The sequence below is a fragment of the Ictalurus furcatus genome, chromosome 3 (genome assembly GCF_023375685.1).
Source record: "Ictalurus furcatus strain D&B chromosome 3, Billie_1.0, whole genome shotgun sequence".
NCBI lineage: Eukaryota > Metazoa > Chordata > Actinopteri > Siluriformes > Ictaluridae > Ictalurus > Ictalurus furcatus.
The window spans coordinates 17,729,579-17,756,836 of NC_071257.1; the positions used below are offsets into that span (position 1 = coordinate 17,729,579).

At 38.5% G+C, this 27,258-nt stretch overlaps 1 protein-coding gene across 2 annotated transcripts; it reads left to right on the top strand.

The window, feature by feature from the left end:
- The first annotated feature begins 922 nt into the window (after window positions 1-922).
- LOC128605587 (cGMP-dependent protein kinase 2) lies at window positions 923-17,890 on the top strand. Of its 2 annotated transcripts, XM_053621195.1 has the most exons (19): window positions 923-969; window positions 1,758-2,287; window positions 3,343-3,509; window positions 3,632-3,745; window positions 5,088-5,193; window positions 5,391-5,454; window positions 5,548-5,625; window positions 5,768-5,862; window positions 6,233-6,301; window positions 6,399-6,497; window positions 7,129-7,279; window positions 7,946-8,082; window positions 13,806-13,895; window positions 14,069-14,210; window positions 14,372-14,535; window positions 15,712-15,834; window positions 16,587-16,649; window positions 17,583-17,649; window positions 17,784-17,890. In XM_053621195.1, the coding sequence occupies exons 2-19, from the start codon at window positions 1,806-1,808 to the stop codon at window positions 17,877-17,879; spliced, it is 2,307 nt and encodes a 768-aa protein (XP_053477170.1). In that variant the 5' UTR covers window positions 923-969; window positions 1,758-1,805; the 3' UTR covers window positions 17,880-17,890. The 2 variants fall into 2 exon arrangements, with proteins under 2 accessions (XP_053477170.1, XP_053477169.1); XM_053621194.1 differs by lacking the exon at window positions 923-969 and having other exon boundaries at window positions 1,720-2,287.
- Window positions 17,891-27,258: the final 9,368 nt, after the last annotated feature.

A 27,258-nucleotide genomic window follows, 5' to 3' on the forward strand; every position in this document is an offset into this window, starting at 1 on the left:
CATTGTTGGGCCCTTGAGCAAGACCCTTAACCATATCTGCTCTAGGGGTGTGGTATCATGGCTGAACCGCTTCCTAACAAGCTGAGATATGCGGAAAACAATTTCACTGTGATGTAATGTATATGTGACAAATCAGCCCATTCAAGTTGAATCAAATATGCCAGAGTGAAGGAAAAAAAAAAAAACCCAATGGAAACCCTCATCGAATTTGTAATGGTTATAATGGGAATTATATTGGTTTTAATCTTATTGGCTGTAATGGTCTTTGTGGGTCTCTACTGGTAATTTGTTGCCATCTATTGGTGGCATGCTATATCTGGTGGATATAATACTACCCACCAGATGTAATGGTAATGGTTTTAATGGTTAGCTGATGGTTTGTAATGGTATTTGTAGTGGAAACCATTAGAATCTCTATGATTGTTTATATTGTTTTTTTTGTTGTTGTTTTTTTTCACCAGGGTTGAAGCAGAGATACAAAGCAAATAGAGCTCCTGAAAGGACACAGGCTCAATGTTCAATATCGATAACAGGGGAGGAAAAGAATCAACTGGATGCCCAGAGAGTACATGAGATTCAGAGTAAAATACATGCAAATTAAAAAAAAAAAAATTTAAACACTAATCCCGACCTCCAGCAAAATTACCGCGCTTCTTCGGAAAAGAGGGCACAGTGCACAACATATACTGTAGCAACATGTCACCTGAGAGACAGTGGGTGACTGTCCCAATTTCTGGCCTCTTGCGCTTACAGTTGGAACAACAGCAGCAGCATTAATGAAAACTCGCATGGCGCATTTTGGCCGCTAGATGTCGCGCTGCAGCGCCGCTCTCTGTGACTGTGCAGCTTCCGTCAGGTTCCCAGGCGCTCAGAGAGTGGCGACAGCATAGTTCATCTCCAGCTTCATGCCACGGTGACACACATCCCGCGAATATTTCAACAGAAAATTAGTCAATACAAGCGCACAAGGTAAGAAACTTGTCTTTCTCAAATACATGTCAACGGGTTGTATTTCTGTGGAAGCAGAGTTTGAACATCTATATAAGCGAATAGCGTCTCGACTTTTATTTATTTATTTATTTATTTATTTATTTATTTATTTATTTATTTATTTATTCTTACCAATGTTACAATTTCAAAATATATTGTTTCTTTTCTAATAAAATCTTCATAATATTCATTTCATTTCCGTGCTAGGGGTTTAATGTGTTTAATAGGATTCAGCACTAAGTATTTTTAACCACTAGAGTTTGTGCATGTTTGAATAAATAGCTGTATAACACTATCTCGTCCCTTATCAGTTCTGTTATAAAACAATGGAGTGCATTGATGTGCAATATTAATTGTTGAAAAAGTATCCAATAATAATGATTCTTCTTAGATCAGTTTTCATTTTATTGTCATTGTATTGTATTTCATATTTGTATACACATATGCAGTAGGCTTCTCCATTCAGAATGGAGAAGTAAAATATTGTGCCTCTAGGACCATTAGCTAGAAACAAAATCCCATAACCCCACAGCTGTACACACTATCTACAGTATATAGACCTACAGGATCAACATCAGGAAAAACATGATGACAGACAGAGACTGTGCAAATTGAATTCACGTGTGAACAATATAAAGAACATAGATAAATAACACAACATCTGACAAGACAGTCGGTTAAGTGGTGTATATGTATATATTTTTATATAGGTCTATGTGAAAGCTGATCCTTTGAAAGATAATGTATCTATCTATCTGACTGGACAGAGGTCTCTAGCCACACATTGAGCTGCTCTGTCATTTGAAGCTCTCTCTATGGTGCGAAGTGACTCTGTGGCCATGGGGAATGGTTCAATCAAAGCCCCTCGGCTAGAGGAGACATGCTTGGCCTCGGGTATTAAAGAGTCACCGGTGTGGGAGTCATCGGAGCAGTTGAGGCTGAGGATAGCCTGGCTCGAGGAGGAGCTTACCCGCCGAGACCATGAGCTAAGAGCCCAGGAGCTTCAGTTGCAGGCTCTACAGAGGGAGCTCCAGGCCAAAGTGTCTCAGATTGACAAGCTTCAGGATGCCATCGGCTACAACAGCCTGGGCCGCTCTCCACCAGCGAGGCACAGTCACAGGCTGCTCAGCGTCATTAATCAGGGCTCAACACGTTTCCATAGGGTGGCTGTAGAGGTTCACCGCCGACTCAAAGCCAAGGAGGGGGTTTCTGCTGAGCCTACGTCTGGGAAATTCTACAGTGGCCACAGGGTCAATCATGCATCTACAGAAAGAACACGCATCCGTAAAGACTCATGGTGAGTTCATTGTAAAGCTTTGTTATACCACACACAAGCCATATTTAATAATTTCTTAATCAAGCCACTATACAAGATGGTGACTTGCTTGAAGAGGGAAACAGCAGAAAGCTTTGTAGTGTCTTGCTCTCAGATTAAGCACAAAAGCATAGATTACCATAACACACTATAAGGGGAATGGAGAGGCTGAAGAACACAATGGGCGGGCCATCTGTATGCAATGGGCAGGATCATTACTGTTTTTATTAATCAGGCCGTACGAATCTCGCTTCTAATTCATTCAGAAGTTCCATTTTAGGCAAATGGAGAGACCTTGTTCTTTCAGATGTGGTAATGAGAGAAGCCCCGATGAAGAAAGAGAAAAAAACAGTTCAGTGTAAACATGCAGAACGTTCATTGTATGATACTGTGAAGTTTAACTTTATAGTGGATACTTATTTGAAGCGCACATTCTTCTTTTTTCAGACAGTACAGCAGAACAGACTCTCATAAAACTGAAAATTGAACTTTCTATACGAGTATAAATGATCATGTGTGTTACAGGGTTTTGATTGAACAAACTTGAAAGTAAAGTTTGTTGAATGTAAAGTACCCCAAGGGCAATATCATGAGATTGAGATTTTCTTGTGATTGTATTTTGTTGACAAATCATACAACAGCAAATAGCCAAGACAAATATGCTGTTTTCCATACCACTACCAGCAGGAGTGGCGAGCATGGTGTCTTTTGGTTGGCCACAGTAATAAAGAATCAACCAATCAATCAATCACAAATAATTCTAAACATTTTTACTAATTGCCCAACCACCCAGCATTACAGAATGGTAAGCAATTTGTGGTCTATTATTCATAGCAGTTGATGTAATCTATGCAAGATTAACATTTTTAGCACAAAAAAAAGATAAAAAAATCTCCTAAAGATGCTCATTGCTAAAAGTATTGTACTACCTTATCACTATGAATTTGCAATTAAATATTGTTGTCATATCTAATCTGGTATTCAGAATTCTCTTAATCCCAATATGTATTCTACTGTACATGTTCTCTTTTCTGCAGTACCAAGAGACTGATTAATGAGGCCATCATGAACAACGACTTTCTGAAGAAGTTAGAGCCTCAACACACACGAGAGATGGTGGACTGCATGTATGAGAAAATCTTTACTGCCAATCAGCTGGTGATCCAAGAAGGAGAGCCTGGGAACTACCTCTATGTGCTTGCAGGTTAGCTTTGGCCTTTTTGTCATCAAGCAGCTTTTTTCTTTTATTGTGAGCGATTTCAGAAATATTTTTAACAGGTTATAATAATCCTGTTCTTTACTCCATGGTGTTGGGTGGGTACACAGAAGGCTTTTTGGAGGTGATGCAAAATGGGAAACTCCTGGGGCAGATGCGGCCTGGAACAGCTTTTGGAGAGTTGGCCATCCTCTACAACTGCAAGAGGACTGCCACTGTTAAAGGTGAATGTGTGGTTTAGGCAGTGACGGCTGGTCATGATATTAGGATGAGAGGGCTAAAAGCTAATCTATTACTATCTTGATAATGCAACAATTAGGGGTAAGCAACACATTATATCATGAGGTCTCACTGATAACTTAACAATGACCCTTTTATTCAAACAAACAAAAAAAACCACACAAAACGTCAGTTCTGTAGTCTCTCCTTTTGTGTAATTTTTTACTTAATTGGAGAGTGTGTGTTTAGTAAATCTACTTTCTTCTCCAAAGGCATTTTGTTGGGAAAAATGATGATAGAGTAAATAATTCACTTTGTTCACAAACATTACACCAGGAATTGGGAATTGAACCCCCAATCTTGGAGGTGTGAGGCAAACGTGCTAACCACTAAGCCGCTGTGCCCCCTTTAATGTAGAAATGTTTAATTTAATTATTCTTTTAGCATTTCTTTGCATGTGCCTACGATTTTTGCACAGTACTGTATATGATGATAGAGGTGTTCTGTTTGCACTTATAATACCTGTGAAACTAGACTTTTCTTTACTGGGTTTGTGCTTTTTGCCACGTGAATAAAGGATTTTAGATAAGCCACTAGCAGACTTATTATTTGAGTAAATTAATATTAGAATATTGTCAGAGTCAGAATCCATATTCACCAAGGTAAAAGTTACCAAGGAATATATCACTGAACAAATGTAAACAAAAAAGCTAATAAAGTAAAGATGATTACTCTTTACAATTTTACTGCAGAAAATATCTTAGCAAATGAATATATCAAGTTTGAAATGAGTAAAAAAATGTCTATAGGTTTTTATAATCTTATTTTTGGTTGATTGTAATCTTATAACAGGAAATAGATAAATCTGACTATATTCAAGATATTTTCACTTGCCAAGATGCCATTTTTTGTGGTGCATGCCCATAGTGTAGTTTTACTATGGGTATATCTGATATTTGTTTACTTATGGTTAATGTTTATGTAATCACTTGCTCTCAGCTGCTTAATCAATAGGTTCCAAATATTCCCACTTACAAGCCAAGCTGTTTGGTGTGAAATGTTTTGTTTGGCTGCTGGTATCAAGGGATCATGACCAATTAGTGGAGAGATTTCTAGTAGCTTAACTAAGAGTGTGTTCATTTAGTGTCAACTAATCATATGCCAAAGGAACCATGATTGTTTAATTTCAGAAAATCCAGCATAATGTAGTGTATGTACGTGTATACAAAGTTAGAGACCCAAACCAGTGGCCACTGCACGTGTATGTGTATGGTCCACATTGATTTGTGTAATTTTCCAAAGGCAAATATGTGGTGTTCATTTTCTGTGTTTGTTCTATTTTACTAGCTGTGACACGGTCCCACATCTGGGCTCTGGACCGGCAGATGTTTCAGAGCATCATGATGAAATCCACTCAGGCCAGACACGCAGAGTACTTCAGCTTCCTGCGCAGGTGCAACTACATGACACAAATATATAGTCCCCTGTGCATGTTGATTATTGTTAGACCAACACACACATATACACACACACACACACACACCTTTAGGTCTCTGTGTGGATGTAGTACTTACTTATATGCACATGGTTAGAGAGAATGATTTACACGTAATGATATTTGTTAAGCATTAACAAATCTTTTTTCTTCAGTGTGTCTTTATTAAAGGACTTGCCAGAGGAGAAACTTGCCAAAATTGTTGACTGTTTAGAAATTGTAGGTGTTCAAGACTCTTTTATCATTTTGTCTTTCACCATCTCGTTTAAGTACTTGGATTGGGATGTTCAGAGTGGTTTATCTCAATTGTAGGATTATTTTGACAAAGGCGAGTACATTATTCGTGAGGGTGAGGAAGGGAACACTTTCTTCATTATAGCTAAAGGAGAGGTAAGATTCTGTATAAACAGGGGAAAAAAATCTATTTTGTATGTAGCATGCCTCAAAAATATTCACTGCTGTAAAATGTTTATATATTTATGTGCATGTATTATATGTATATATAATAGACCTCTACATATTGTTGGTACAGGTTTCAGTAACCCAGAGCACAGAGGGTTTTCCTGAACCACAGGAGATTAAGACCCTTGGAGTAGGAGATTACTTCGGAGAAAAAGCTCTCATAAGGTTTGGCTATTTCCTTATTCTCTTATATTCATCATTGGTTTAATTATACATAGACTTAATACAACCTCATCCTCTGAGAGTATGCTAATTTAATTTGAATTGCTTGGGTTATACTTTATTTTGTTTCCTGTGTTCCTTGGTTGAGTGTTTTATGCTGAGAGGGCTATCTGAGTGTTGATCTATGAGAGGATGTGGGTGGCAGAATCCTAGTCATCTGAGAAATCATTTTCTCACACTGTGCCTTTGTCTAAGAGCAAAGACTCACTGCTTCATATGGCAACTCAGAGAGCTCTAAAGTGCTCTCCAAAGTTGTATTATTGTCAAATGAGTTTCATACGTACAGAATTCTCTCTCCATTTTTATCATTCAGTGAGGATGTTCGCTCAGCTAACATCATTGCAAAGGAGAATGACACCCAGTGTTTGGTGGTGGATAGAGAGTAAGTGATTTTGTTAACACACAGGCACACACTCCGGCCTCTACATAAATATCTGATTTGACATAGTTTCATAATGTTTTCCAATGGCTTTTTACAGTAACTTTAATCAGATGGTGGGCACTTATGAGGAGCTGCAGGCATATCTGCATGAATACGTGGAGCAGCTGTCTATAAGTGATGAGAGGAGAAATGCAGCGTAAGCACCATATCTACATGCGCTCGGATACACACTTGTTGTATGGAGAATTAAGACGATAAGCAGAAGAAGAAGAAGAAAAAGAATTGCATGTGATGTTTGGTTTATTATATAGCAATATAGTTTGATTACTCTGATGCACTCAGAGACACAACATATATACTATATAGTCATATTTAGTCTAAAGCACTATAATGAAACAGTTGTATTATTCAAAAGAACTATAAATCTAAGAGAATTACTACAAATAATGAAAAATATACAGTATGTATCAAGGTAAAATGATCCAAAACCTATGAATAGGCCAATTTAAACACAAACATTTTAAATCTGGATTTGAAAACACGACTGCCACATTCCTACTGTTCTTTGGAAAACTATTCCAAGGGGGGGGTCCGGGGGGGTGAATGGTGCTAGCATGCCAGCAGCATTTGATTGGATTGACTGATCTTGAAAAACTTTGGATGCCAGTAACACATTTTGCTTGAAGAGTTGACCATCAGGTGTCAAATTATTGTTGCTAATCAGCTTTAATTATTTTATGTCACTCATGCTTAGCATGAACCTATACTCTTAGCTTGTGTGTGGCTATTATTACTTGTGTGTGTGTGTGTGTGTTGTGGCACTGCAGAAGCCAATCTTCTCTGCGTGAGCGAGGCACAGAGGCAGCTGAGCTGCGCAATCTGCGGGAGAAAGCCACACGACTGTCCAATAGCTCTTTCTTACACGAGCTGCAAATTGTGGCCACACTAGGCATGGGAGGCTTTGGCAGAGTAGAGCTGGTGAGAGCATGACTACCACTTAACATCAAAGAGAAAAACACCAAAACTTGATTATGTCCCTAAACCACACTGATTCACCAGTCAGATTTTCAACGTGCATGCTATCTTTGAAAGAGTAAAAACTCCCTCAATCCTTTACTGCATGGTGTTACCATATGGCAACAATTCATTTTTCTCCAATTTTTTGATAGGCAATAATACAAAACTACTATTTTCCAACGTAACTGAAAAGGGGTCTTTTAGCATTGATATAACAAAATGCCATCACATGACCATGAAGTGCTGTTTGCACTTCCTTTTATGCGTTCACATGGCAGGATGAAGGTCATAGTCAGAGGGCTTTCAAAATTTGGTTAATTTTTCAAAATTTAGGCAAAATTTTTAACACTATCTGAGCTAAGTTAACATGTATTTTTTGTCATTTAAACAAGTATATATATTTTGAGTATTCTGTTAAATGGTAAAATGTAATTGTTACCATGTGGCAAATATAGTAATTGGAATTGGAACCTCATACATTTTGTGTTATTTTTTACTATATGATTCTTTCCACCATTGCACACTGAACTAATTCAAGTAATAAAAATCCATAAAAGCATTTTTTTAAATGTAAATGTAATTCATGCAGTAAAGGGTTAAAGTTAAATTTATGTTTTGATTGCACAGGTCAAGCTCAAAGATGAAGATACTGCTTTTGCTTTGAAGTGCATTAAGAAGAAGCACATTGTTGACACTAAACAGCAGGACCATATCTACTCTGAGAAGAACATTTTGCAAATGACCAACTGCAACTTTATAGTCAGGTCAGTTTTATAACCATACAGAATTAAAGCTTGTGAAAACCGATCAGTTGTTTACATTTACATCAGTTACATTTTATTATAATCATCTTAAGCAAAAAAAAAACAAACAAACACCCAACTGTTTCTTAAATGGCTGTAATAATAGATTCTATGTTATCTGTAGCTTGAATAACTGTCAGGACTAGATTAATTAAGTCAGTAATAGTGTTGCATAACAGAATAAATACTCTGAATGTTGATTCCTCACAGTTAGGCGATGACATTGATTTGCATAGGGAACACCTCTAGAAGGTTACAAAATATCACTGGCCTCATACAACACGCTATGTATTGTTATCTCAGGATAAAGTGGCCCCAGTGTACATTCAAGTGTTAGGGGGGCAAATATGGGTGGCAGAGGCTTTGGGAAGTTACTAAGGAACAACTTGAAGAATGTCATTTACTCTTGTAAAAGAGTGTGCTCTAGCTTGATATTTGCGACCATCTTTCTGGCCTTTCTAGACAAAAGTGGTCAGTTTACTGTGTGCAACAACATTAGATGATACTATGTGTTTAGATCCTTTCAGCCTGTGAATGTGAAGATACAAATACAGTTCCCTCCACTAATATTGGCACCCTTGGTAAATATGAGCAAAGAAGGCTATATAAAAAATGTCTTTATTTTTTAACCTTTTGATCTTTTGTTAAAAACAAAATCACAAAAATACTCTGCTGTCATGGATATTAAACAGTTGCAAACAAAACACAGATTTATCCCAAAAATATATCTTCATTAAATATAGGTGTGTAACAATTATTGGCACCCTTTTAGTCAATACTTTGTGTTACCTCCCTTTGCCAAGAGAACAGCTCGGAGTCTTCTTCTATAATGCCTGATGAGGATGGAGAATACATGGCAAGGGATCTGAGACCATTCCTCCATATAGAATTTCTCCAGATCCTTCAAATGTCAAAGTCCATGCTGGTGGACTCTCCTCTTTAGTTCACCTCACAGGTTTTCTATGGGTTTCAAGTCAGGGGACTTGGATAGCCATGGCAGGGCCTTGATTTTGTTGTCAGTAGACCATTTTTTTGTTGATTTTGATGTATGTTTTGGATCATTGTCCTGATGGAAGATCCAACCACAGACCATTTTAAGCTTTCTGGCACAGGCAGTCAGGTTTTCATTTAATATCTGTTGATATTTGATAGAGTCCATGATGTCATGTGTCCTAACAAAATGTTGTCACGTACCGTGGGTGGAGACGGAAGCTGTCGCGGGTTACAGAATCCAGGCAGAATAATCCAAAGGGGAAAGACAAAGTTTGTGGTCGATAAACAGGCGAAGGTCAGGCGATCAGGCAAACAAACAAAACGAGGCTAGGCAGAAATTGAGATCGGGGACGGAAACACTGGTCAAAAGTAACTTTGTAAACACACGAGAAAAAGGCTTAGAGAATGGCAGAGAAACAATTCAACTGAACATTACTTCGCAAAGTCTCTTCGCTTCCAAAGTCTCTCTTATGCTGTGGTGTGAGTGTGTTTGTAATGGGATGAGGGTGTGTGTGATTAGAACTCCGGGGAAGGCGAGCGCATGCGTGTGTGGGAAGTGTAGTCCTCAGCGGCTATGTTTGTAGTTAGCGGTGCGTCCTGGGAAACTGAGTCGTGGCTGGGCTGAGATATGACAGAGTCCCCCCCGAAGGGCTCACTCCAGGAGCAGAGTCCTTTCTGGGTCTCCCCTGGTGTCGTGGTCCTGGAAGTTCAGGGTGTGATGCGTGGAAGTCTTTACATAGCTGCGGGTCCAGGATGTCTTGTGCCGGCACCCAGCACTGTTCTTCTGGCCCGTAGTCCTCCCACTCGATTAAATACTCCAGCTTACCCCTCCTGCGCCGCGAGTTTCGGATACTCTTGATGAGGTATGTGGGTTGCCCATCGATCTCCAGTGGGACAGGAAGGGTTTCGAAGGGCACATCCATGGCTAGAGGTCCTGTTATGAAGGGCTTGAGTCATGACACGTGGAAGGAGGGAGCTATGCGGCTGTGTCGAGGTAGTTCCCGATGGTAAGTGACCTCATTGATCTGTTTGACGACCTTAAATGGCCCTGTGTACCTTGGGGTAAGTTTCTTGCAGCCATGTGGCTGTCTTAAGTCCTTGGTGGACAACCAGACCCTATCGCCGGGCTGGTACTGTGGGTGCTCACTGTGCTGACGGTCAGCCTTGCGCTTGAAGGTGTGTGCCGTCTGAACCAGGTGCTGGTGTGTGCTGGCCCAAACCTGTTCATTCCGCTGGGACCACTGGTCAACTGCTGGTGATTCTGTGGGGTTTGCATTCCAGGGGAACAGTGGAGGCTAGTATCCTAGCATAGATTGGAATGGTATGAATCCTGTGGCTGAGTGACGCAGTGAATTCTGTGCGTATTCGGCCCAGGGGAGGAATCTGCTCCAGTCCTCGGGGCTTGAGGCACAGAATGTTCTAAGGAACCGACCTATCTCCTGGTTCACTCGTTCCACTTGGCCATTGGCTTGTGGATGGTAGCCAGATATGAGGTTGACTGTGATCCCCATCTTCCCCATGAAACTGGACCATACCCTGGACGTGAATTGAGGTCCCCGATCACTGACTACTTCCTCCGGGATGCCGAAGTACCTGAACACGTGCTGAAAGAGTACCTCGGCTGTCGTGAAGGTGGTGGGAAGGGCGTGTAGTGGAATGAGCCTTACAGATTTCGAAAATCGGTCCACCATCACCAGAATGGTCGTGTTACCCTGGGATTCTGGTAGGTCTGTGACAAAATCAATGGTGATATGGGACCAGGGGCGTTCCAGTATGGGTAGGGGCTTGAGCTTGCTGGCCGGTAGTGGCCGGTTGTGAGAGGACAGCTCCTACGCCAGTCTCGGATGCGTTGACCTCCACCACGAACGGCTTGGACGGGTCTGGGTGTTTGATGACAGGGGCGGTTGTGAAGGCCTTTTTGAGTTGCTCTAGTGCTGCTTGGGCAGCTGGATTCCAGGGCAGGCGTTTGGGCTTTCCTCTCAGCAGAGACATCAGCGGGTGTGTGATGGAGCTGAAGTCTCTGATGAACCGCCTGTAGAAGTTTTCAAAACCCAGGAATCTCTGTAGCTTCTTCACGGTTACTGGAGTGGGCCATTCTACCACTACTTGCACTTTACCTTGGTCCATGGTAACCCTGCTGCAGTGCCTCCTGAATGTATTCCTTCATAGCTCTCTGCTCAGTCTGTGACAATGGATACACCCTTCCTCGGGGTGGCGTAGTTCCTGGAAGCAGATCTATGGCACAGTCGTAGGGCCGATGAGGTGGTAATCCACTAGCCCCTTCCTTGCTAAATGCCTCACTGAGGTCCTGGTATTCGGGTGGAATGTGGACTGTAGCGGTTTTATCCGGGCTTTCGATGGAGGTGGCCGCTAGGGCGATCACTGGTGTCTATAGGCAACGTGTTATGCAGTGGGTGGACCAGTGCGTTATCTCTTTGTTAGTCCATGAAATACCTGGGTTATGTTGTTCCAGCCAGGGGAGGCCTAGAATCACTGGATGTCTGGCGGACACTGTGACGTAAAGCTATGCTCTCCTAATGGAGCGCGCCGGTATGGAGGATGAGTGGTACTGTATAATGAGAGATGAACCCTTTCCCAATAGGGGCTCCATCGATGGCCTGGATCTTACAGGGTTGAATGAGTGGGCGAATGGGGATGTTGTACTGCTGTACGGTCAATGAAATTCCCCGCCACTCCTGATTCAATCAGCGCTTCTAAGGTACAAGACAACCCTGAGTATTCTACTACAACAGGTAAGACAAATGCAGGTTGAAATGCAATCTGGGTTGAAGGACCCGAACTCACCCCTGGCTGATGTGGTTTAGCCATTCCGTTATCTCCTAGGTCGCGACGCTGCTTGACAGGACATTGTCTGATGAGGTGCCTCTCCTCACCGCAGTAGAAGCAACGAAACTCGCAACGCCGTCTCTCTCTCTCTCTCCTCCGTGTTGAGCCGTGCACGCCCCAGCTACATGGGTTCAGTGGGGAGACTTTGCACGGCAACAGCAGCCTCGCTGTGTACTAGGCGGCGGCTCTGTAGCAGGCGATCTAGGCAGATAGCCAGGTTAATGAGTGAATCGAGGGTGAGTTGGTCGTCGCGACAGGCCAGCTCTGTCATAATATCCGGGTTCAATCCCTGGCGAAACATAGTCTTAAGAGCTGGCTTGTTCCATCCACTCCTGGCCACGACAGCGCAAGACTCTAAGGCATAATCCACAACGCAGCATGCACCTTGCTTTAGGGTTAGCAGTTCCTCCCCTGTCTCCTTGTTATCCGGAGAGTGATCAAAGACCATCCGAAAGCGATCCTTCAGCTGTTCCAGGGAGGTGATGGTGCTGCTTCACTGCTCCCATTCAGCCGTGGCCCAGAGTAAAGCTCTCCCGGTCAACAGCTCCATGAAGTGGGTAATTCTCCAACTCTCCGGCATCCCTGGGTAGCTCAAGAAAAACAGGGAGCACTGGAGGAGAAAACCCCGACAGCGTGCCGGATCCCCAGCATTATTTCTCCGGCGCCAGTATTGGAGGAAACTGCGCAGGCGTCGGTGCAGCGACTGGCGTGGTTTGAACTAACCAAGTCACCTGCGCAGTCAGGTTGGCTAGCTGCTGGTTCTGGTCACTAATCATTCTACCGTGGCCTTCAATGGCTTGATGCCACAGCGGATTACCTGCTGCTTCCATAGGAAGGCGAAGTAATCTCCAGGTCAAATGCTCCAAATGTCCAGGTCATCTGGCAGAAAAACAGATCAAAACATTGAAACATGAGTTACTTGAACATTAAAACATTGGCTACCTCTCTGTGCCAAAAAGCTCTATTTTGGTTTCATCTGACAATTAGAACCCGATACCATTTGAAGTTCCAGTGGTGTCTGGCAAACTGAAGATGCTTCAGTTTGCTTTTGGATGCAAGTAGAGGCTTTTTTTTTTAAACCCTTCCAAACAACTTATGGTGATGTAGGTGACTTCGGATTGTAGTTTTGGAGACGTTCTGACCCCAAGACACAACTAACTTCTGCAATTCTCCAGCTGTGATACTTGGAGATGTTTTGGCCACTTGAACCGTCCTCTTCACAGTGCGTTGAGACAGTATAGACACACGTCCAATTCCAGGTTGATTCATAACATTTCCAGTTGACTGGAACTTCTTAATTATTGTGCTGATGGTGGAAATGAGCATTTTCACTGCTTTTGCTATATTCTTATAGCCACTTCCCATTTTGTGAAGCCAACAACTTTTTGCTGCACACCATAGCTATATTACTTGGTCTTACCCATTGTTATGAATGACTAAGGGAATTTGGCCTATGTGTTACTTCATATTTATACCCCTGTGAAACGGAAAGTCATGGTTGAACAATTTCCTGTTCCTGGTCACCCAGGTGTACTTAAAAAATGTCAAATATAAATGGGAATATACTTCAAATATATTTTTCTCATATGAATTCATAGGGGTGCCAATAATCATTGCACACCTATATTTAACAAAGATATTTTTTTTGTTAAACATGTGTTTTGTTTGCAATTGTTTGATATCCATGAGAGCAGAGTATTTTTGTGAAATTTCTGAACAAAATATCAAAAAGGTGAACAATAAAGACAATTTTTCACAACCTTCTTTGCTCATATTTACCAAGGGTGCCAATATTAGTGGAGGGCACTGTATATCTGTTGACTGGAAAATGTTTTGTTTTTCAGATTGTTTCAGACATTTCGGGATAATAAATATGTGTACATGCTGCTCGAGGTCTGTCTTGGTGGAGAGTTATGGAGCATTCTCAGGGACATGTGAGTGTAGGTTATTTTTACACTCCACTAAACTCATTATGTCTAATATTCTTTATCAGAAATATAGTAACTTCATTACTGACGGTAATGATTCAGATAAACATTGCTTTTCTGCAACAGTAATGAAATTTGGGTTCATTAATTAGGATTTTTCCATCTTTAATGTGATTTAGGGGTTTCTTTGAGGAGGCCACTGCACGATTCTGTATTGGTTGTGTACTGGAGGCCTTTGAATACCTGCATGGAATGGGTGTTGTTTACCGAGACCTGAAGCCAGAGAATCTACTTCTGGATACAGAGGGATATATCAAAATGGTCATATTACCATACATTCTTACTTTATCTAGAATATTCATTTTGTTCAATTATTGCCTTCAGGTGCAAAATATTACAAACTTACCACTGCTAATATCTTATAAAGGGTATTGTCATATAGCATGTTCAGTGTTTCTCTTTATCTGCTTGTATGTTTCCAGACTGATTTTGGCTTTGCGAAGAGAATTGGTTTGGGAAAGAAAACCTGGACATTCTGTGGAACTCCAGAGTATGTGGCCCCTGAGGTCATCATGAATAAAGGCCATGACTTTGGAGCCGACTGCTGGTCCTTAGGGATCCTCATTTTTGAACTCCTCACTGGCAGGTAAGCATTGCAGGGCAAAATAATGTCATTCTTACTCATTCTCACATTCATAATCTAGATTTCTAGTCATGCACTGTGGATTCATATTTTATGTTTTCTGTTAATGGGCTGTAATTGATGAGCAAATTAAGGTTTCATGGTCATTCAGTGCCTTTCAGAACATGCTTCACAGCCATGATGCCTAAAAGAGATTTACCATGAACATGAGCAAATAGGGCTGTATAATTGAAGGAGCTGTAACAGTGTAGCTGATTATCAAAGCTTCACGTGACAATGCCTCATTATGCCTGTATCCACATAAAAGTGAACACTGTGTAGTGAGAATGTGAAATGTAGCAATACTGCATAATACTTACTTATATTTGCAGGTTGTATATGTATGTGGTGATATACACATATTAATAGGCTCTTATCTTTTGTTTCTTCAATGCATAGAATATACCAACTTTTATTTACATTATGTTAGCTTCTGCTAAGAAGATAAAGAGCTAATAATTGCAAGGTCAATGACAAGTGTAGGCAGAATGACAGAATAAGCTTTAATAAAGTGTACTAAAATTACCCAACTGGCTAACTTAACAAATGCACTTTTGGGGGTTTTCAGGCATGAGCGTTTATTTCTAATTTCTCATTAATTTTTATGATGGCAATACATTTGGTGAGTCTGGTATTCAGTTCAATTTGTTAGCCATTTTATTGATGCTGTTAATTCTGTAATGTTCATGAAACTGTCTGATTCAAATTTTGAAACCACCAGTTAGTTGTTTGCTCTTATTCAGAAAAAAAATGCTCTTAGTTATGGTATAGAAAAAAATATCAGTCAGTAGTATTTATTGAGTAAAAATAGCAAATGTATGCTGAAATGGCCCCTGGATTTGCTTGAAGACAGGCAAATACCATTTTAAAATTGCATTTGTGATTCATAATTCAAGCACAATTTTAGCCCACAATTAGTCTAAACACAGTGGTGAGGGATTTCACATGTCACACCCCCTTTTGTACTGTTCCACCCAAATTAGCCCATATGCCTTCATTTATAAGCATGAAAGTTGAAACTGAGCAAAATACTTTTTTACACCTATCCCAATTAGCAAATCAGCAAATTGTGCTTAAGCCTGCAGGAGTCTTGTTTACACACGACTTAATGACATGTGACTTCTCCACCTGTCCCTCCAGCCCTCCTTTCGTAGGATCTGATCCTATTAAGATTTACACAATGGTTCTGCATGGAATAGAGAAGGTGGACTTTCCCAAGAGGATAAGCAAGCGCCCAGAGGACTTGGTCAGGAGGCTCTGCAGGTAAATCCTTATATATCTACTTGTCATATGTCATTATCTCCAGTAGACAAATGTTTGAATCACAAATCATTTCAATGAGAAAGGCTGCTGAGTTATACAGGGAGATTATAGACTATGAGCTGAAATCCAAATAATGCCATAGTCTGTGGCTGTGCTTTCAAGAGAGAATAATTGGCCCTGTTCTCTGTGTGAGAAGGATGTGCCATTTTTCTCTGGCTGTTGATTAGTGCATCAGTAGCCAATCAGGGCAGTTAGTGAGAGAAAAAAATAAAGAAATTGTCTCCATAGTCCATAATCATGGATGACCGACGGAAACATCAGGCTGGATATAATCACACTGAGCATTAGATACAGTGCATGATAAATTTAAATAATTACCGGATAAACGTGGCTTGATAATTTTTTTGTAAACAGAAAATACTATCTGTTTCAGAGATTGCACTGAAAATTAAAAACTGTGCTAACTGTACATCCTTTCATATATATTTGTTCAGATCACCACGTACATACTCTATAATATAAGCTACATATAATGCATGTTGCAAATTAAAATATAATATATATTTTATTTAATTATTAATGACCAAACTCAACATGACAGTACAAACTCTACTCAGTTTTGTAACTAAATATAATCTGACAGAAATATCTCACATAATCTTACTAGAGCTAAACCCACATACAGTATATTAAGTATTTATGTGTTTTCGCTGAACCACTGCGATCTTCCTTTCTGTCTCTGTTATGTTTAGGCTCAATCCTGCAGAACGACTTGGCAATAAGAAAAATGGCATCAATGACATCAAGAAACACAAGTAGGTTATGTTTTGACTAGAAAAAAACTGGCTCATTGAATTGAGATTATAGCAAATATTATCACACTCTTTGGTGTATTCCACCCTCTGCCACCAAACCGGCCAACATTTATCCCACTGTTCTCACTTTAATCTGGCCAAAATATCATAAAACATGTTAACATCTCTCTTAGATCCTAGGCAGTCTCTTTATCAATATATATTGTCCTAGCACAATGAATCGCAAATGGAAGCCTTTTCCAATTAGCCCCTCTCTGGCAGAATTGTCAAAAGCAGACCAAGAGCACATTCACAGAGGGAACAATTAGAGGCCAGAAAGAGACACACAGCTGTTGCCATCTTCAGCAGAACGGTGGAGCTACAGAGAGAACGGTGATGCTGACGTACGTTGCTGATGCGTTAGCAACCATCATGGTGTTAGTGCCGGAAATATAGGTGCTCAGCTTAAGCCCTGCGGGTAAACCATAGGTGGACATGGTTTAGTGTGTACAGGCATAGACAACTGCTTCTAAATGTAAATTTCTTGTAGCATCTTTTATTTCAGCATGTCGCATGAAGTAAGGTGATATTGAGTAAAAAGATAAATGTATAATAAAATAAAATTTTAAATGTATATGTTAATACATTCTTTAGAAATGGTCAATAATCCATGCAAGTCTAGCAGGGAATGTATACTTAGATATGTGAAGTCAGTTGTGTGTACTGTATATAGCAGTTGCTATTGAATACTATTTGAGAGCCTTATTGAATAGATCATGTACTTCCATGGGCTTGGAACTATGGAACAATTCACCAAAACTTCTTTTGAGTGATCTCAAAAGAAGATCATGTGATACTCATGCTTTACTAAAAATCACAAATTAGCTGTTACTGTTAACTGTGTGGTGTGTTCACTAAAACACAGTGTGCATGTCATGGCCCCTTGTTTCTCAGGTGGTTTCAGGGCTTCAACTGGGAGGGACTGCGACGACGGAAGCTGACATCTCCACTTAAGAGAGAGGTGACGCATACTGTTCTTCAGTGCTTAAATGCTTTTTGTTTAAAATTACATTTTGCCAAAGCTGTCTATGTTTATGTTGTTTACTAATTTTTATGTTAAGTCTATGTATTGTAATACTGTTGTATTGATCCTAGCTAAAGGGGCCACTGGATCACAGTCATTTCGACATGTTTCCGCCCGAGCTGGAGGAACCTCCTGATGAACTTTCTGGATGGGATAAGGACTTCTGAAAGTTTGCTGTTTTATTTTTAACATGACTAAGCCTGGCTTAGTGAAACCACACAAGAGGAGCCACGCTGAAGAATATTCTGTATGAATTTATCAAAATTACAAAATGAACAAAATGTGTGTATTAATACACATTTTAACAACTAAACACTGTTCATTATGTCCCTGTATAGACTCTAAAACACAAAACAAACTGATAAATACTGTGACAGATGAGTAGGAGCTGCTCCTGCTATGAAATACAACCAGGCAACAATACCAGACAGTATCAGCAACAAGTTCAAGACCAGATGCATGATGACTACTAACACCAAGCGCACAAATGATGGAACCAAACCACTGCTTTAACAGTCCTTAATGGCAATGAAAGTAAAAAAAAAAAAAAAGTGATCTAATTACTTTAATCACTAACAAAAAATTTTGTGCCAAAAGCATTTTAACCAAGGTTTTCTGCTTATTTAAAATACTAACTGAAACATTTTTTCTTTCTTTTTTTCCCCCATATAGCATTTTATTAATGACTTTTTTACTTGGAAACCAAATCTTCCTGAGAAGTGCTTCTTATCAGTGTGAGGCAGTAGTTTACTCGTAATTGTATTATCTTCCTTTCAGTAATCCTCATATCAGTGTCTCTTGTTAGTCTTGGATTTATAGTATTATATTTATGGTAAAATCAGCTTCATTAATTTCTTTCCTGGAATTTATTTTATATTATGTGTTGTACTGGAGAAGTGATTATTTGAATATTGAGCTCTAGTCTAAAGAGTCTAAAGAAAAGGATAGTTAATAAAAGTTTTGTATGGACAATATAATACCCAGGAGAAAATTAATATTAAAAATGATTATTGTTATAATAATATTCTTTATGAATATAATGTCTTTCCTTGTATGACTTACCTATAAATGCACAGCCATGGAAACTTTGATTGTTTAAAAGACAATAAAAATTCTATTGCCTTCTTTTTACACTGTAATGGTTGTCAATTATTTTGTACATATACCAAGAGAATAACTCTAAAGATGTCTTCCACAAGGTGAAGTACAATATGTGCCTCTACAATAATATATCATTCATTTTCCAGAGACTTAATTATTGTTTTATTGTCTATTTATTATTATTATCTATTTCTGTAACATTTTTTGAAACAAAGTATAACCATTCATGAAATCTGTGTAATGCAGCAATGATGCCCTCTGTTGATGAAATAACAATCAGTGCAGAGCCTGAAACCAGCAGCGAGGACTTCAGTACACTTGGAGAAAAATTAGCTGAAGTCTACATGGCTAATTTCGTATTGCTAAATTGTTCTGTGAATTGTATCTCAACTTTTGTGTGTATTTTTGGCTTGGAGGTGTCCATATACAGAGCAGTTTCGCAGGCACTCTGATAACTGGTACTAAGTGGAATTGACTACTATCTGCAGAGCTCTACTGTGCCATTACACACGCTGTGCTGTCCAGTCATACCTGCTGACAGACTGAAAAAAAAAAAAAAAGTGTTTGGCACTGATAAAGCGTACCTACTTTTTTTTTTTTTTATCATATAGCTGTAGAGCAGCTATATGCTATCCAATGTTATCCGGAAAGGGCTGGTGTGGGTGCAGGTTTTCATTCCAACCAAGCAGAAGCCACATTTGCATCTTTTGAAAGCCAAGCTCACCTGATTAAACAGGTGGAATCAGGTGTGGCAAACCTGCACCTACACTGACCCTTTGCAGATAATACTGGACACCCCTGCTCTAGAGCATATTACATTGCATTTTTGTAATATTATATTCATGCTGGACTCTACTGTTAAGCAGTCTTTGATGAGGGAAGGCATGAACAGGAAAATGTTGGAAATCTGGAAGTCTCCAGGGCAGGGAAGGAGGCATATTTCATATGGTCAGAGGTAAGCAAAGCCTGACACAACTACAGGTGTTCTTCGGAGCTGTAATTTTGCAGAACTCAACAAAGCAGGCAGTTTGGTACAAAGAAAGATCACATTAATGAATAAAGATTGATCATATTCATAAATGCATTATCCTTATCAGGGTTGCTTTATTTAAGATTCCTCTTTAGTGCACTTTTGATATAGGCCTATTGATAAATAGTTTGCGGTACGAGGGGCACAACAGAAAAACATTCACCCTATTGTCGGGAGATCACAAATTGGCTGTGCTCTCTGGGTGGGAAGGATGTCGTACTCTCTGTCCTCAAAAATGACTGCAGGAGTGGGTGGGATTGGATTTAGTGATATTTTTAAAAAATAATAATAATAATAATAATAATTATATATATATATATATATATATATATATATATATATATATATATATATATATATATATATATATAAACAGTCCCACACACAACTCTGTGCAAAACCTCTTTCAGCTCTAGCTTGTATGATGAATTATGTACAGGTCAAATGATGCAAGAATATCCTTTACGAAGGGTCCTGAGAACAGAACGTTGCACCATGTATTTGAAATGATTACTTTGTTTCAGTCATTTGGCTTGAAGAAGCAGCCACTAGAGGGAGACACAGAACTAACTGCTTATTTTTTTCTTCAAGTCGTCAGGATGGTGTATATTTATAGTGCAAGCTTTATTACCAGAAATCCTGTAATCTTGCTTTTTCTACACAGTTGCACCTCATTTTCAGCAATTTGTTAGTCATCAATGTAATTATGCCTGTTTTAGATAAGATCAAAATATTAATTTTTTTTGTCTCTTAAAAGACTTTTTACTGAAAGTAAGAGATTTGCATGTAAGCAGAAATACTCTTCTTTTCTAGACCAAAGTTTGCTAACGTAGATCCAAAACTAGTCCATGTGTATTATTATTATTATTATTATTATTATTATTATTATTATTATTATCATTATTATTGATATTATTATTATTATTTATATTATTATTATTATTGATATTACAGTGAACACACGATTATTAAGGGCTTTCAAAAGCTAATTTTCAGACTGTTGTAATTTAATTATCTGTGTGGCGGATATAGAAATACTGCAACAAAAAAAAATCTGGACAGTCTAGGGCCCTGGAGGACTATATTAGGAATCTTGTGATTTAACTTATTCTCATTAAGTAAAAGGGAAGGTATTGTAACACTGATCAGTGGGCAGTGCCCGTCCTAGCCCATTGGTTGCCCTAGGCAAGATTCATCCTCAATGACATGATGACTGATAAGTATGATAGCCTACTTTTTCATTTTATTTTTGAAAATAAAAAATAAAAAAAAATAAAAAACACCGGTGATGAGTGTCGTGTTGCACGTAAAGGAGTGGCGTAGGGATGATGTCATTTTGTAATGCCAAAACCCGGAAATGGGTTAGCATTTTAGCCCTTCCGGTTCCATCATCCCCAAGTCAAGGGTTTTTTTTAAAGAGGATTTTGGTTAAAATAAATATTTATAATATAATAAATATAAAAATAAATATTTTAATATTTTAATAGTTTTTGTCCAGTTTCTATTGTAGTTAGAAAATGGTCCCCCATTTAGGCTTCAAACTTCATAAAAGTTGTGTTAATTTGTGAAAATTATCTTGATGGACAAAACATCTTAGTATTGTAAACATTTGTTGATCACAGAGCTTATTTTTTGTAATAATCCAAAAGTCTATGGGAAAAACCGACTTGGTTTTTGTTCAGGGAACCACTGTGATGCTAACTTCCGGTTCCGGTACAAAATGACATCATCCCTGCACCACTCTATACAGCCTTGCACACACTGCCTCTTATATACATCGGCACTAGGGGGCGCCAACAAACCAATTTGAGGTAATAAAAGACATGAGGAACGTTAAATGTGGTTCGGTACTGTTAATCGGATTTGGTGGCACCCCAAATATGGTGACGCCCTAGGCTGCTTATGACGCCTAATGGATTGACCGGGCCTGTCAGTGGCGTACCTTTTCCTCAGACCATTTCTCTCTGAAAATGAAAACAATGAGCTTGTCAGCATGAAACTCAAAGCTGTGCGTCAGACATTTCACATGAGGCTTATATGACTCTGTCCAAGACAGGACTTAGTTATCAATTCAATGTATCATTTCATTTGTATCATTTTCAATGGAGTATGCGAAGAAAAGAATTTCACTGTGCTATAATATATATGTGACCAATAAAGACTCATTATAATACATTCTTTTTGTGATTTTTCAAACTCAAACACTACGTGGTTGCTCTTCATACACCCCAGATTCTGGGTTCTCTCTGTTCTCTATACTGACTTTAGCCAGAAAGGTGACAACAGTGCATTACCTCATTAAACACCCATACTGTAGTTATCAAGAGGAATTATTCACATTCCTGGGGTTTTCTCCTTTTGAGTTCTATTCATTTCCTTGAAGTCTTTAATAAACAGAATGAATGCGGCATTTGGAGAGTTGTGCTCATGGTTAGCTATCAGTCAGCAGGCATAGTTTTTCTCTGAATTCTTGTGGAGGAGGAGAGAAGGCCTTGTGTTCTCCCTCTCTGAAATGCCAAAGCAGTCTATAACTGGAGCTCAGCCAGGATCTGCATTTGTGTGTGTTTGTATCTGTGTGTGTGTTTTAGAAAAGTGTGGGCTTTGGTCTGATGGTCTTATGACATCGCTGGAAAACCCATCCAACGGGCCAGCAATATCTGAAGAGTGCCAAGAGGCAGGGGTAAGCCAGTGCTGAAGCTACATATTAATTGGGTTACCTCCCCACAGCTATGCCTATCAGTAAAGTATTAATCAAAACATTGCCTATTTCTGTTTAGTCATCCAATCAAGACAGCTCTTGCTGTAGTAATCTTACTGTTTTTATAGTTTATGCACAGAAACACTGTTTTATGCACACATGTTTATTTATGGCTCAGAGATTATGTACTGACATCATTCAAATGACAGTTTTAGCCTGGTTATAATCATATAAATGTACTGTGTGTGATTCTACAATAGTCTAGGTTTCTTGCCAGGGTCAGAAGAGCCTGAGGAAAAGGATAAGCTTATATTTTCCTAAAGCATAAGTAGCCCTTGGTGTAAATCATCAATCTGTAGAACATTCCACTGAACTGTTTCTTCTGTACATGTGGTATCTATAGACACAGAAGCCATGCTTTTATGACATATTTTATGAGTCCATTGTGTTGAAGCTGGTGGAATGTGGAAAGCAAACCTAAACCCAACACTGGGCACTTCCTGTATTTCATTGGGCATGAAAAAAACAGATAGATTATTCATCCATGCTCAATAAACCTCTCCTTTGACTGTGTGGAGGAAATATCTTGGTACCTATGGTACTGATCACAAGATTATACTAGTTATTGATTTTCCTCTTAAAGATAGTGAAAAATATAATTATTAAGACAAAAAACGAGCATGTATGATGGTCAGCCATTTGTTTTTGCTTTATTATATGGCTGTAAGGAATAAAACTATACTACCAGGTATTATGTAGCATACACATTACCACTCCTTGCCAAGTGATGTCAGTAATGTCAAGGGGTGACTTTAGTCACGAAGCAAAAGTAACAATGGCACAGAATTTCAGGATGATGTCATCTGCAAGATATCTGTTCCAAGTTTAAAACTTGGAATAGATATCTTGCAGATGACATCATCCTGAAATTTCACTGAGTGAAAATGAAGTGGCATTCTGCTTCAGAAATGTTTTTGTTTATTGGTAGATTAGTTAGTGTGTTTATCCATTTAATGAAACTGTTGCAATTTATAACAATTAATTTGGAACTTTCAATATTCTCTTTTGACTAAAAAGTTCTTGGCTTTTTAGCTCATGGTGTGTGTGATATGCTTGCCATGTTTCCTGTTAAAGTCCGTCGCAATCTTGCGACAGCTTCCCCATCCAGCCATGAGAATGATTTCAATATGTTCTTCTTTTGTCAAAGGCATTATTAAAGGCTATCTTTTTTAATAATAATAATAATAATTTTATATATATATATATATATATATATATATATATATATATATATATATATAAATATATATATATATATATATATATAAAATATAAAATATGTATAATTTAAAATAAAATAGAAAACTGTTATAAATTAGAATATAAACTAATTTCCCCTATGTATGGAGACTCTTGGGACACCCTGTACTTAATTTATACTTATGGTAATGTACTCATAATTTTTCTGAACCTCATAGACCTCATGTTATTGACTTTTCATTTTTGGTATATTCAATACATGAGTTAATATATATTATACAACAGTCAGTTACAGTTCACTAATTTGACTGGTCAAGCACCATTCCAAGAGTGCTGCTATTTATTATAACAGCTTTGGTACATTTCAGTTTGTATCATGCCTCTTGTCTGTGTTCTCTACACAAAATTCCAATTCCAGCAATAGTTTGTTACACTGAAACTGTTACACTTACTGTCATATTGATAAGATATGATATTAATTTCTTATTAAAAGAACTTTTGTGTAAAAGCTGTGATTACCTGCAGCCAAATCATAGATTATAGTGTTGATATTCACTACAGCAGCAGTCTTGCTCATGTGATATTGCTTAATTATTTTTAACCAGTTATTCCAAGGCCTGTATTTGCTATATAGTATTAAGCACAAATGTGTGTTGAAGCTATTGCCATTCATTGAGAACAATGCTTGTCAGACCAGGCCTTTTTCACACACACCTATATGATTACTGTGGAAGTGATTCGACCTAAAATATGCCCTTTCCATTTTGAAGCAACTATCTTCAATAATATTTCATTGTTTTATTGTTTAAATATCATATCACATCGAGACAAATACATTAACAAACGTGGATGTTGGCTAAATCTCTCATTGCTTTTCTCCTAACGTAGACAGATTATTTTGCTTCTCAAAATTGTGCAGACCCACAACCATTTCCTCTCTTTGTTTTCCAACATGATATCCATCACTTTGGCATGCATAATAGCCTATTTTCACTTAGAGGATGCCGTAAGCGTTTGCTTTTAAAGACTTTCCTGCATCCAATTAGGTCATTTACAAATTACAGAATATATTAAACATGTGACATATTAAGCCTAAATTATTCCCATTTATTCCAGCTAAATAACATACTATTAGTTATATAAGCTAGGATCTTAACCTCATCCAAAAGATGGAGAGTCTTGAGATGGACACCTGTTCCACTGTGTAGATTTCTACTTTAGCCAAGCATGAAATTATTATCTGCCTTCTTTTTTAAAAACTTTTTTTCCACATTATTTTCAAAAGTAAATGATTGAAGCCACTTGGAAATATTTCCACTTAACAAACTTGCTAGAGAATACAACACCGTGAGAAAACCCATGAGGATCCACTCCTCACCCTGAACTATGCATACTGCTTCCCAATACAAACCATTTTAGTGCATGTTAAGGTGCACTTCATATCAATCTATTAAATCACATTAATCTCTGAAACTAAGTGATTACCACTTCAGAGACATGTAAAGATTATTTATAAAATTTGAAGAATAAACAAACAAAACTATCTGTATAAAGCACAAATCCGTCCATCCATTTTCTTTACCGCTTATCCTACACAGGGTAGTGGCGACCCTGGAGCCTATCCCAGGGGACTCGGGGCACAATGCAGGGGACACCCTGGACGGAGTGCCAACCCATCACAGTAAAACACAAATAACAATGAGAAATGGGTGTATTGTATTAGGATTTTGAAATACACCACTGCCAAATATTTGAATGCTGTAATCAAGGTTCATGCACACACATAGGTCAGACCTAGTGGCTAGCATACTGTATGTTAAGATTATTTTAAATAAAGAATGAATCCTGGTTACCCTGTGCTGAGTAATCCAATACTGGGTTTAATCAAACTCCAGGCTCTTGCTGCTTCATCAGCCATTCAGATCAGGCATTTGAAAGCTAATACTGCTCTTTATCACCAGAGTCGGGTATTAGCCTTTATTAGACACATCTTCAGTCTGCAAAGAAACTGGTATGACTCTCTTGCTAAGCTGCAGAGCCCATGTACTTTGACTGGCAGAGATTAGCATGGCAATTACAGATTCAAGATTTTTATTTGTCACATACATTATATAACTTGTTATATACAGTTATATACAGTATATAACTTGCAGTGAAATGAAAACCTGGCCTACTCCTCTTTAGACTGTGCATTAAAATAACTTAATAAAAAAAATAAGAATAAGAATAAGAATAAGAATAAGAAATAATAAGAAATAAGAAGTAAGTAATATTCAAGCAAGAATGTGCAAGAAAGGGATGTACAAAATATGTAGTATGTTACAGTGTTGTTTGGAGGAAAACATCTGTGAAATATAATGCAATACTGATACAAGACCACATTGCTTCTGTTTGCTCAGGTTGTGCACATGTGAATGCATGTAAATGTTGATCAATGCATTGGTAAAAAATATTTATGAGGACTTTGTCCATTGGATGAAATATTCATATTCTTTGGGAGTAATGAACTTGGGTTATTGCCTGTGTGGCGTTTCTGTGAAGCGCATGTTTCTTCTCACCTCACATAAATATGCTGTTGTGCTGCCAAGAAAAAGCTCCAGATCCACTTCAGCCCTGAGCAAGCTGAAGCAGTTCCTGAAGCTGAGTAAATGAACGATATTTGTGAAACATAAATAGTACTTGTTTTAGTTTATGTTTAAGTTTAATAAAACATTGTTGCATGACAGACAAGTGTATGAATTAAGATGTGTTGTACATTCAAGAGACCACCTAGCCTAAACTTTTAAAACTATAATAAAAAAAGGAATATACAATTGAATATACAGTATACTCAGCAAAAAAAAAAGAAACATCGTCTCACATTCACCTGCTTTTATTTCCAGCAAATTTCTTAACATGTATAAATATTTGTATTAACATAAATATATTGAACAAATGAGACATAAACTATACAAGATTAGCAGACCTTTGATGTACAGAAATGGAATAATGAGTCCCTGATCAAAGTCGGGGTCTTTATCAAATGTAACAGTCAGTATCTGGTGTGTTCACCAGCTGCTTTAAGTACAGCTCATCCTCATTGACTGCACCAGATTTGTCAGTTCTTGCTTTGAGATGTTACTCCACTCTTCCACCAAGGCATTTGCAAGTTCTCGATCACATCTTGGGGGACACATGATTACATGTCATTTTCCACTACAAGGACAATCAGCTGTCCTTCCTGTCCCCCTGTAGCACTGTCTTAGGCGTCTTACATTACAGACATTGCAGTTTATTGCAGTCCTCGTGCCTCCCTGCAGCAGGCCTATGGCATGTTCACGCAGGTGAGCAGGAACCCTAGGCATCTTCCTTCTGATGTTTTTCTGGAGTCAGTAGAAAGGTCTCTTTAGTGTCCTAAGTTATTGTAACTGTGACCTTAATTGCCTACTGCATGTAATCTGTTAGTGTCTTAAGGACT